This window comes from Lepidochelys kempii, chromosome 14 (assembly GCF_965140265.1).
Source record: "Lepidochelys kempii isolate rLepKem1 chromosome 14, rLepKem1.hap2, whole genome shotgun sequence".
NCBI classification, from domain to species: Eukaryota; Metazoa; Chordata; order Testudines; family Cheloniidae; genus Lepidochelys; species Lepidochelys kempii.
In genome coordinates, this window is record NC_133269.1 from 40,733,350 (window position 1) to 40,745,888 (window position 12,539).

The window sequence follows — 12,539 nt, forward strand, 5'->3', positions numbered from 1 at the left end:
CCGCCATGCCTGTGAGCGATGTAGATCAGCTCGTTGCTGGCTCTCTGGGGAAGGAACAGCCACTTCTTCACCAGCTGCCGGATGATCTTGTCTGCCTTGTTGAGGGGTACCTGCTCCACGGCGGATCCCCTTAGGACGAACGAGATGCGGGGAATCAGGAAGGTGTTCAGGGCATTTATCTTCTGCCACAGTGCTAGCAGGGAGGCATCGATCTTGGCGGCATCCTGCAAGATCTCCTGGATGGTGTCCTCGGGTGTCTGCCGGACACGGAAACCCGTTGGCGTGTGTCATAAATATAAAGGGAAGGGTTAACCCCTTGAAAATCCCTCTTGGCCAGAGGAAAAATCCTCTCACCTGTAAAGGGTTAAGAAGCTAAAGGTAACCTTGCTGGCACCTGACCAAAATGACCAATGAGGAGACAAGATACTTTCAAAAGCTGGGAGGAGGGAGAGAAACAAAGGGTCTGTGCCTGTCTGTATGCTGCTTTTGCTGGGGATAGAACAGGAATGGAGTCTTAGAACTTTTAGTAAGTAATCTAGCTAGGTATGTGTTAGATTGATTTCTTTAAATGGCTGAGAAAAGAACTGTGGTGAATAGAATGACTATTCCTGTCTGTGTGTCTTTTTTGTAACTTAAGGTTTTGCCTAGAGGAATTCTCTATGTTTTGAATCTAATTACCCTGTAAGGTATCTACCATCCTGATTTTACAGAGGTGATTCCTTTACTTCTATTAAAAGTCTTCTTGTAAGAAAACTGAATGCTTTTTCATTGTTCTCAGATCCAAGGATTTGGGTCTGTGGTCACCTATGCAAATTGGTGAGGATTTTTACCAAACCTTCCCCAGGAAGTGGGGTGCAAGGGTTGGGAGGATTTTGGGGGGAAAGACGTGTCCAAACTACGTTTCCCAGTAAACCCAGTTAAAGTTTGGTGGTGGCAGTGGAGATCCAGGGTCAAAGGATAAAATTAATTTGTACCTTGGGGAAGTTTTAACCTAAGCTGGTGAAAGTAAGCTTAGGAGGTTTTCATGCACGTCCCCACATCTGTACCCTAGAGTTCAGAGTGGGGAAGGAACCTTGACAGCATGCCTAGGTGCTAGCACACCTGCCCCTCTGCCAGGGGGATGACAGGCTCGCCCTGGATCTGGAACCCTGTCGTCTGCGCCAAGTCCCTTTTGCTGTCGTCAATGTAGAGAGTTGCGCACTTCTTTGCACTGAAGCGGAGCCGCATCCAATCGGCAGCTCGACTGGTGGCATCTAGCATACGTTGGAGGTTCTCTGGGTCGTCCGTGGTCAGGACCAGGTCATCCGCGTAAGCCAGGACGCTCGCCCTCTCACTGTGGAGGTTGAAGCCATCTGTGCCATTGGAGATCGCTCACAGCAACGGCTCCATGGTGAGGTTAAAGATGTTGGGACTTTGGGGAAACTACACTTTGATCTTAGCTTCAAGGAGCCAAGAAGCGATCGCTTCCCCACTATCCACAAGACTTGTTACCCTGTCAAAGAAAGCTATCAGGTTGGTTTGACACTGATTTGTCCTTGACAAATCCATGCTGACTGTTACTTATCACGTCATTATCTTCTAGGTGTTTGCAAATTGATTGCTTAATTATTTGCTCCATTATCTTTCCGGGTACACAAGTTAAGATGACTGGTCTGTATTTCCCTGGATTGTCCTTATTTCCCTTTTTATAGATGGGCACTATATCTGCCCTTTTCCAGTCTTCTGGTATCTCTCCCATACTCCATGACTTTTCAGAGATAATCGCAAATGGGTCAGATATCTCCTCAGTCAGCTCCTTGAGTAGTCTAGGATGCATTGCATCAGGCCCTGGTGACTTGAAGACCTCTAACTTGTCTAATTTCAGAGTAGCAGCCGTGTTAGTCTGTATCCGCAAAAAGAAAAGGAGGACTTGTGGCACCTTAGAGACTAACCAATTTATTTGAGCATGAGCTTTCGTGAGCTACAGCTCACTTCATGCAACCGATGAATTGGGCTGTAGCTCACGAAAGCTTATGCTCAAATAAATTGGTTAGTCTCTAAGGTGCCACAAGTCCTCCTTTTCTTGTAACTTTAACTTGTTCTTTCCCTATTTTAGCCTCTGATCCTACTGCATTTTCACTGGCATTCACTATGTTAGACGTCCAATCACCACCAACCTTCTTGGTGAAAACTGAAATAAAGCTTCTGGGAACCGTTTCCAGTTCCACCAATGAAGGAGGGCCACTCCTTTGATTTTGCTCTTTTCTGGAGTTTGGCTTAGGACTCTGTTACTGAGAGGGTTTAAAACGGTCTCGGAGGGGGGTGGGTTAGTGCTGGTGGGAGGGGTTGGATTAAAATGAGCTGGTGTTTTCCCAGCGTCACAGATTCTAGAAAGTGTGTCTGTTGGGAAAGAGCCTGGGGTGAACTGGAGCGTGAAATGGACGAAAGCCCCCTGGTGAAACCTCCCCAAGCACCATTCTTTCCCCGACAGGGCTGCAGGGAAGGGAAATGACAGCAGCAGATTCGGTGCAGGTCGGGGATTTTCAGCAGGGTTTTGCTCAAGAAGAAGGGGCGGAAAATACACGCGTCCAGGTGGGAACCAGGGTGGATTCACTTGCTGGAACTGTTTGGTTTGGGCCTTGATTTTTAGAACAGGGGCCATTGGGAGAGGGTAGAACTCCCCCCATTTCTAGAACAGGGAACAACCCCACCTGCACGAGGCTGGAGAAATTTACCAGACTCTCAGGGCTGCAGCCTGAACCTACTAGCCAGAGGCAGCCAACAGGGAGGTCCAGGGACAGATGCTTACATCTAGCTCCTAGGAAAGGGGAAGGGTTGCTGGGGTTTCTCTTCCTGTACCCTTTTCGGGGGGTTTGTCTCCCATATCAGCCTCTGGCTAGTAGGTATGTGATGGACATGAAGCTCCTGCCCTCTTTCATTGGTCCTTCACCCTCTCTCTTTCTCCCCAATCTGCAGCCTCCTGGCTGCTCTGAGCAGGGTGGGGGTGGGCTCCTGCTACTCTGTTGTCCCCCCCGCCCCCCAGCTTCCATTTTATGGGTCCTCCTCCGCCGTGACTAGTGGGATTGTGGCTGGGGCAGCAGGTGCTGAGTGGGGGACTCTTGTTGTTCCAGGGGCCGGTGACCTTCGAGGAGGTGGCTGTGTATTTCACCCAGGGGCAGGGGGCTCTGCTGGACCCTGCTCAGAGAGCCCTCTACAGGGACGTCATGCAGGAGAACTACGAGACGGTGACCTCGCTGGGTAAGGGCTTCCCATCCCGTCTGCTATTAGAAGCTGTGAGATCTGTGATGTTGCCATTTCTGGTCTTTCTCAATCAATTAGATTTCAGGGGTATGAGCCCCACTGTCCCCAGGCCTCCTGGGAGAGAGACGTCCCTCTCCACCCCACTCCCATGGGACAGGGGAGTTAGCAAGATAAAGGAGATGATAATTCGTTCCCATCCCCACAGCTTTCAAAGGGGTAGAAGCAGCGCCTTGACCTGCCAGTATTAATTCTCACTCACATACACAATCCCTGTCCCCCGCCCTTCCTGGGACGAGCTCCATCCCTGGGCCGGGCGCCGGGCTCTGCAGGTTTAGCAGTAGGCAGGGGCTGACAAGCACAGCTTTTGTGTGCACCAGCAAATTCCCCAGGGTGCAGATTCTGGAAACTCGTACTGAGAGACGAGCACATCCCCTGCCTTTGATTTGGGGGCTCAGTGACCATGTTCCCATCCACTCAGATTCCCTCTCCCCCCAGCCCAGCGCGGGGTCAGGTTAAGATCAGGGGATGTTCTTTGTGACAAATCCTCTCCCAATGCCTGACATGCCCTAATCTCACCTGATTTCACCCCTTGAGCAGGATTTCCCCTTCCCAAACCTGAGCTGATCGCCCAGCTGGAGCGAGGGGAAGAGCCGTGGGTCCCGGATCTCCAGGCCTGCGAGGAAAGGGAGAGCCCGAGAGGCGCCCGCACAGGTGAGGAATCGATGAAACGAGCACAAACCACCCGGGGAGTGAAGGAAAACGCTGGGACTCCCACAAATGTGCTGTGAGCAAGAGCCCTCAGTTCTGCCTCATCTCACCCAGCTCAGGGTTGTAGCCAGCAGGGGTCACGTCCTCCTGGCAGGTGTCACTCACAGCTTCACGCTCACCCTGGCTTCCAGCTGGCAGGAGTTCCCTCCCTGACTTTACTTCCCCCTTGCTGTTTGGCTGGGATGTGGAGGCAGCATCAAATATCTCCGTCTTTCCTCTAGTTATTATGTTGCTAAACCTCTTCGCTGTTCTCCTGTTGTTTCTCTCTGGCACTGGGAGTGACTCCTGTCTGGATCCTCTCTCTCTCTGTCCCAGCAGGTGATGGGAGGGTGAGTGAAAACACAGAGGAGAATCTGCAGCAGGAAGGTCCTGAGCAAGTGGAATCACACAGGATGTTATTGGGAAGATCTGAAGGGAATTTTACCCAGGAGCGGCGAAAAGCCTGGGGAAATGGGCACAGGCCAGAGACGCAGCTGGGAACCCATCCAGGGCAGAAAGTGGGTAAATCCACTGATCATGGGGGAGTTTGCAAAGACCCCAAGGAAACCACAGCCCAGCAGAGAATCCTATCAGGAGTGAGAGACAACACATGCTCCGAGTGCGGGAAAAGCTTCAATCGGAGCTCAAACCTTATTTCACATCAGAGACTCCACACTGGAGACAGGCCTTTTAAATGCCTTGAGTGTGGGAGAAGCTTTAATCAGCGGGAGCACCTCGTTAGGCATCAGAGGCTCCACACCGGAGAAAAGCCCTATAAATGCCTGGAGTGCGGGAAAAGCTTCATTCAGAGCTCCCAGCTTATTACACATCAAAGAGTCCACACGGGAGAGCGACCCTACAAGTGCCCGGAGTGTGGGAAAATGTTTAGCGATGGCTCAGCCTTTATTAACCATCGGAGAATCCACACGGGAGTTAAACCCCATAAATGCCTCAACTGTGGGAAAAGTTTCAATCGGAGCTCAACCCTGGTTAGACATCAGAGAACCCACACGGGAGAGAAACCCTTTATATGCCTAGAGTGCGGGAAAAAGTTCAGTGACAGTTCAGCCCTCATTGCGCATCAGAAACTCCACACTGGGGATAAACCCTTTAAATGCTCTGACTGTGGGAAAAGTTTCTTTCAACTCTCGCGGCTCCTTGCCCATCAGAGAATTCACACGGGCGAGAACCCCTATAAATGCCTCGAGTGTGGGAAAAGGTTTAATGACAACTCAAACCTTATTACACACCAGATTATCCACACGGGAGAGAGACCCTACAAATGCCTGGACTGTGGGAAAAGCTTCAGTCGCAGCTCGCATCTTATTACACATCACAGAACCCACACAGGAGAGAGACCCTATAAATGCCTGGACTGTGGGAAAAGCTTCAATCAGAGCTCAAACCTAATTACACATCAGAGACTCCATACAAGAAAGAAACCTTGACTGTGGTAGAACTTTCAGTTGGGGCTCTGGTCACATGAGACATCAGCAGATATATACAGGGGAGACACCTTTTAAATGTCCTTGGAGTGGAAAATGCTTCAAGCAGACCTACACCATAGTGGACCACAGAGACCCCATGAAGTATCCATTTCCTAGTTCCCACACACATTAGTGGCTTTTGGTTCTCCGGGATAGCTGCCTGAAACAGGAAAATCTTTTCCGGTGAAAAAGTTTGTGGATTTGAAAAGATTTTCATCCTGAATCTGGACAAAAAGTAAAAAAAAACTCAAAAAATGATCACCAAAGGGGTCTTTCAGGAGCAAAATGGAATTTTTCAGCTTCCTGGCTGCCCATCTGGTAGGCGCTTGGCAATTTCACTTTCGCCTTGCATTCAGGAAGTTAAATTGACTTGATTGTTCAGCTAGCCCATGCTCTGTGCGCTATCCAACTTTTTAAATGCCAGATGGCTTTTCAGGTTTAATGACCACCTGAGAACGTACCCAGGGAGTAGAATCTCATGCTTGGTCTACGCTACATACTTACTTTGGTATAACTACATCATGCAGGGGTGTGAAAAATCCACACCCTAGGGGAAAAATAGTGGGTGCTCAGCACCCACCAGCCACCTGAGCTCAGCTCCCCCCATTTCCCTCCCCCCCTGTGCTTCCCACCTGCCGTGGAGGGGGAGGAGGAGCGGGAGCAGGGAAAGGAGAAGCGAGGGCAGGGCATGCTCAGAGGAGGGGGAGGAATGAGGCAGGAAGAGATGGAGTGGGGGTGGGAAGAGGCCGGGTGGGGCCTTGGGGGAAGGAGTGGAGTGGGGGCAGGGTCTGGGGCGGAGCGGGGGGTCGAGCACCCCTGGGGAAATTAGGGAAGTCGGCACCTCTGTACAGCCTCACTCGCCAGACGGAAGTCAAGGCACACTCTGGTCCCTGGCTCGACTGCGGGCTTCAGCCTCGGCTTTCTGGCGGCTCGCCTCAGTGACTGCACCAGCCTTGACCTGGCTTCTCCAAACGGAGCGGTTGTAGGCAGGGCTCTCCCAGCTGTCAGTGGGAATGCTTGAATTTCCTGAGGCCTTGCTTGACTTTGTTGCTGTATCAGAGCTTTGGCCTTCCTCTACGTTGCGGGTGGTTCTTAAGTTGGCCATAGAGCATACCACTGATTTTGTCGCTTCTCCTTTCATCTGTCAAGATGTTGGATGGCCACCACACTGGGTCATGTGCCTGGACTAATTTAGCTATGTTATTGTCTTACAGATCTTGAGGCTTGTAGGCTCATTGCATTTCTATCTTAACACATACTGATAGGCTACATTCATTCCATAGTTGCTTAGGTCTAACTCGGGCTTTGGGTGTCACAGTGCTTTTACCAGACGCTTAAAAGTGAGGCGTTGTGATAGGGAGCAACACAATGCCTTGCTCTTCTTTTGTGTATTCGGGCCAGAGCTGCTTGGGGCACAGGACTGGCCCGAGAGACAGGCTTGGAGATTTTGAGCCGGGAAACCGCCTGCCGTTGTTTGTTCCTGTTGTGTCCTGGGAAATGCTCCCATGTGTACGCTCTTTGGAAATAAACGGGGCTAAAATAATTAGTTTATCCTGCTAATGGAAACGGCCCGTCAATGCCCATAATACTGGCTAGCAAAAGGGGCAACTCTGGTGTCAGAACGCCAAGGGTTGTGCATGCCCCATTGCCCCATACCAGGATCTCCTGTTCTCTCTCCGGCCAGGGGCTCTTTGTGCCCCCCATTTCTCTCTCCCCCCATACCAAGGTTCCCCATTCTGCCCTTTAGGCTGGGGACTCTGTGTGTTTCCACTGTCGTTTTCTGCCCCCCTGACAGGGGTCTCTGTGTTATTCCTCCCACACGCCTGTGTTCCTTTTTTTTTTTTTCTCCTCACTCTCCAAAGTGCCTTTATTTTCCAGCATGTACACTGCTGTGCTCAGCCCTGCCAGTCTGGACCAGTCGATCTGGGCTCTGAGACTGGCTGCGGTGGAGTTTTTGATTGCAGCGTAGACGTACCCTAAGTCCTCTTTGTGGATCTAGCCCTATGGTCCCACCCCAGAGGCAGCCGCATCTCCGTGCTCACTCCTCAGTCCCACCTGTGTCCCCTGCACTATCCTCTCCTCCATCCCATCGGGGGAATGACTCAGGGCAGTACCGTAATTTGCCTCCAGAACAAGAAGTTGGTGCAGTTAAAAAGGGAGGAGGGGAAATCCCCTCAGATCAGAGGTGGGTTTTATATCAATATTCCAGAAATACAGAGGAAATGACAAAATCTGAGAAAATTCAATAATGAAGGAACGGGCAAAATCTGAGGGGATTTTGTGTCCATCCCTTATCATCAGAGAGGAGAACTGGGGGGTACCCAAGAGCCATGCGCGGGTGTCAGGCTGGGGAAGGGGACCCAGACCCATGGGCTATGTGCGGGTGTCAGGCTGGGGAAGGAGGCCCAGACCCCAGGGCCATGCGTGGGTGTCAGGCTGGGGGAGGGGGCCCAGACCCCAGGGCCGTGTGTGGGTGTGAGGCTGGGGAAGGGGCCCAGACCCCAGGGCCATATGCTGGTGTCAGGATGGGGAAGGGGCCCAGACCCCAGGGCCCTGTGCTGGTGTCAGGGTGGGGAAGGGGGCCCAGACCCATGGGCATGTGCGAGTGTGAGGCTGGGGACATAGATGCATGAAAGGGGTGACATCTGAGGGGAATTTACATTAATATTCAATAAATAATTGAAAAATGCTGATTCCCCCTCCGGCCCTGCCATTGCTGGGGGTAGCAGGGAGCCAGAGCTGATGCTGCTTTGACAGGAGATTGAGTGGGTGAGGAAATGGAGCTGGAAGGGAAGCTGTGGATGGATTCTCCATCTCTTGGTGTCATCAGATCAAGACTGGATGCCTTGCCGGAAGATCTGCTTTAGCCAGACACAAGTTATTTGGGCTCAATATAGGAGTATCTGGGTTAAACTTTTAATGGCGTGTGATAAACAAGACTCCTGACCCGTCACTCCAGGGGCCCAGGAGTCACTGGTCTTCACAGAAATCTGCATCGGCGCCTATGGCTGTCCGCTAGGTTATTTCCTAAATAACCCACATCCTTTCCTCTCATTCGTATTGCCTGGCGTTGGGCGGTACTTGGCCGGTGACCCTTTAACCATTCTGATCACTCCCATCATTATTCTCTCCTCCTCGGTTTTTACTACCCCACCGATCATCGGCATCTTGCCTGGGCCTCACTGGGGTCGTCCCCTTCATATTTTGAAGCAGGCTGTAGCTCAGTGGGGTCCCAACTTTTCCTGTCACGCTCACCCTTACCAGCAATGGAATCTGTCTGCGCCCCCCCCCCCCCCATTACTGCACTGTTGGCTCAGCAGGGGATCTTGGGCTGGAGGCGGAGCTGGGGGGCAGAACGGGGGATGAGGGTGGACAAGGAATGAAGGCAGAGCAGAGTTGGGGCTGGAGCTGGGCTGCGGGCCAGAAGTGGGGCCTGGATCAGGACCGGGGCAGGAGTGGAGTCATGGCCGGGGCCAGGAGTGGATCCAGGGACCGGGGCTGAGCTGGGCCCGGGGGTGGGAGCCGAGCCAGACCTGGGGCTGGGCTGAAGCTGGGGGTCAGGGGAAGGAGACAAGTCAGAGCAGAGCTAAAGGCAGAGCAGGGCTAGGTGGCGCTCCCTCCCTGCTCTCTTTGGGGGTGGCCCAGGCCCCACCATGTCCCCTTTGAATATTCCTCCATGCCCTTTTAGGGGGGTGCGCCCCACAGTCTGGGGACCACAGCTCTAGCTGCCAGCTTGGGGCTCCAGCACTGGGAGTCTGGTCAGTGTACCCAGCCCTGCCCAGAAGGTTTGTTTTCCCTTACAGAAATGGAGAAGTCATGCCCCAGAATAGATTGACCACCTCCCATGAAGTCTGTCAGCTCCTGTCCTCCCTCCCTTCCTCACCCTGCATGTTTCCTGCCCCTCCCTTTCTCTAGTATAAAACCACCAGCAGTTCCCTGGAAATCCCCTTCCTGAGCCAACTTCACCACAGCCATTTCCGTCCCTCCGTCAGGAGGAGGCGCTGATCGGGTGTGAAAAGTGAAGTTATTCTTCAGCCTGTTAGGGTGACTGAGAACGGTGATGGGGAACGTTTCAGAAGGGGTGTGAGTCCGTTTCACACCCCGATGCCCCCTGCGGTGTTTTTTGTTTTGTTTTTGCTGCAGACAGAGGTCCTAAACTTTGCATGAGGGAAAATTTTAGGGCACTTTATTACATGGCAGATGCAGCCCCTCCTACCAGGGTGAAAACCACTGAGATGCTTTTAAATCCTCCCACAGACAGGGTGGCTGAACGAAAGCAAGAAAAGAGCAGAATCAAAGGAGCTGCTTTGGGGGAATCTTGTATCTTTAGATAATTCAACAGCAAAAATTAGTGACATTTGAGAGGCTTTTATGTCAGTAGTTGGTAATTAAAAGAAAAAATAGGAAAATCTCAGGTTTGCATAATTTCACTGAGTAGACGGGAAAAGGGTTGTATATCAATAATGGATACCTAGAGGGAAAAATAAGCAATTTATGCAGATACTCATAAGGCATAAATAGAGAGAATGGATTATAATGGGAGGGGATTTTTTATCAAAATCAGTTACAAGTTGGGAGTCCCAGCACCACTGTGCTGAAATTCCCTCCGAAACCTCTTTCCACTCAGCTTCCCAAAAACTCAGTTCAACTCCCAACTTCGTCCCTCGCGTTTTTTATTGAGCATCCAGCCAGGCTACGCTGAGCTAATTAAGTATAAACACAGGAAGTAAATGCAGGGGACAATGCGAATCCAAAATTACACGCAACCCTCTCTCTTTATATACATTTGTCCATCTCTTTGCCTTCACTTTACATTGCATCGCCCATGTTAAAACTGGTGCAGTTACTTTGCAAACCCCGATCTCTGCACCGCACGTTCTGGCCATGCACTACACGTGTTCACCCTACGCCTCCCCTTGCTTGTACGTTCCTAACTTATCTTGCTCGCTGTGATCTTGTTCCTAAGAAATAGCCCCCTGTGGGTTCCCCCTCTGATCTTTAGCTCGATCAGGAATTGTGTCTCTTTCCCTGACCCACATCGTCACTTCTTTGAGTTAGCATCAACATTCTATTTTCAGCCTAATAATCTATTCCCTGCAATCCTGTCTTGCAAAAAATAAGGCCTTCCCCTGTGTGTTTAATGTCTCATGTCAAGCGAGGCCTATCTACACTATGTAGGGTGACCAGATGTCCCGATTTTATAGGGACAGTCCTGATATATTTTCTTATATAGGTGCCTATTATCTGCCACCCCCGTCCCGATGTTTCACATTTGCTATCTGGATCACCCTAACACTATGATTCATGATAACAGGATCACCCTCTCCACTGTTCATTAACACATGACAAGGTCCCCTCAGACCTTTTAGACCTGATGGAGTAAACATGTGCTTGTCAGCATGTTATGGGGGGATTTCCACATCTCTCTGTAGTTCAGGGGTGGGCAAACTATGGCCCAGGGACTGCATCCAGCCCTCAAGCTCCCACCAGGGAGCAGGGTCCAGGACTTGCCCTGCTGTGGCGCTCCAGCTGGGGAGAGGGGTCAGGGGCTTGCCCCACTCTGTGTGGCTCCTGGAAGCAGCGGCATGTCCCCGCTCTGGCTCCTATGCGTAGGGGCAGCCAGGGGGCTCTGCACACTGCCCCTGCCCCAAGCACTGCCCTGCAGCTCCCATTGGTCAGGAACCGCAGCCAATCAGAGCTGCGGGGCAGCACCCGTGGACAGGGCAGTGCACAGAGCTGCCTGGCGGCGCAAGAGCCGGAGGGGGGACATGCCGCTGCTTCTGGGAGCTGCTTGAGGTAAGCACCACCCAGCGCCTGTGCCCTTGGCCCCCTCCCATGCTCCAGCCCTGATCCCCCTCACTCCCTCCGAACCCCTCGATCCCAGCCCGGAGCACCCTCCCGCACCCCCACCCCTCATCCCCAGCCGCACCCCCCACCCCCTCCCGCACCCCAACCCCCAGTTTCGTGAGCATTCCTGGCCCGCCGTACAATTCCCATGCCCAGATGTGGCCACGAAGTTTGCCCGCCCCTGCTGTAGTTCAAGGGGACCCACAGCTTGCCTCAGGAGGCAGGAACGGGGGTTACATTTTTCTAACAACACCCGCCCCCCCCCCAACCGCAAGCATGCTCCCCTCCCTCCTCTGTGTCACCCTCTCTCCCCACCCTTCAATCCCCCCGCCCCCCTTCCTGCTCATCCACCCCAGTGCAAGGCTGGGAGACGCTGCCTGCACCCCAGAGGCAGGCGGGGAGGGGGGGGGGGGGGCTGGCTGGCGGCAAAGCAATCGAGTGCCCGCTAGGACCCAGGAGGCGCTGGGGTGGGGGCGGTGACGGGAGGTCACCCCCAGCCCCCGCAGCAGGAAGTGCAGTTCAGCCGCTACAGTGTAGCCCCTGATCGCCGCTGGCTGCAGGGCGGGCGCCCTGCGCTGGCCCCGTGCAAGATCCCCCCCCCCCCGGCTGCAGAGGGGCGAGGGTCAGCCCGAGGGAGTCTCATCCCTGCTGCTTCCCCAGCGGCTCTTCCATCCCAGTTCAGAGACCTCGGCCTGCCCAGGACTTTCCCTGTAGGGCAGACGGATCTTCCGCCCCCCCCAAAGGAAAAGAGCTGGGACCCCAGATCCAGGAGGAAGACACCTCCCGCGGAGGAGCCGAGCTGCTCCACTTGGAGCGAAGGTAAGAGAGCCCTTCCCTTCCCTTCCCATCCCATCCCATCCCTTCCCTTCCCTTCCCTTCCCTTCCCATCCCATCCCATCCCATCCCTTCCCATCCCATCCCATCCCATCCCTTCCCATCCCGCAGCTGATCCTGCTCGCTAAACGCTCTGCAGACTCTGCTTAAACTGTCCCAGCCCCCGGAGCCCTTGACGGGGGATTTTAATTTGGAAGATCGGCTCAGCTTGATTTTTATGGTGCTTTATTTATTTATTAATGGCTCTTCTTTGTTATGGGTGAATGGTCACCTCCTCGCAGGGACTAGGGGAATCCGTGCAAAATGTGTGTTTTGTGTGGGGCAAAACCACAGGGGCCCAAATCCTCAGCTGGTGTCAAATCAGTTTTCAGGGGGGTAGCCGCC

At 52.9% G+C, this 12,539-nt stretch overlaps 2 protein-coding genes across 2 annotated transcripts in view; both read left to right on the forward strand.

Annotated features, from left to right (window-relative positions):
- The window catches only part of LOC140897524 (uncharacterized), a 122,471-nt gene that overhangs the window by 55,168 nt on the left and 54,764 nt on the right, over window positions 1–12,539 (forward strand). The window contains 2 exon segments of the mRNA XM_073310241.1: window positions 4,594–5,423; window positions 11,819–12,140. Of these exon segments, the coding sequence (XP_073166342.1) occupies window positions 4,594–5,423; window positions 11,819–12,140 (1,152 nt within the window).
- Window positions 12,054–12,539, forward strand: part of LOC140897909 (uncharacterized) — an 80,008-nt gene continuing 79,522 nt past the window's right edge. Inside the window, exon 1 of the mRNA XM_073311171.1 lies at window positions 12,054–12,140. The gene's annotated coding sequence lies outside the window, so the exon portion shown is untranslated. The remainder of the gene's footprint in view (window positions 12,141–12,539) is intronic.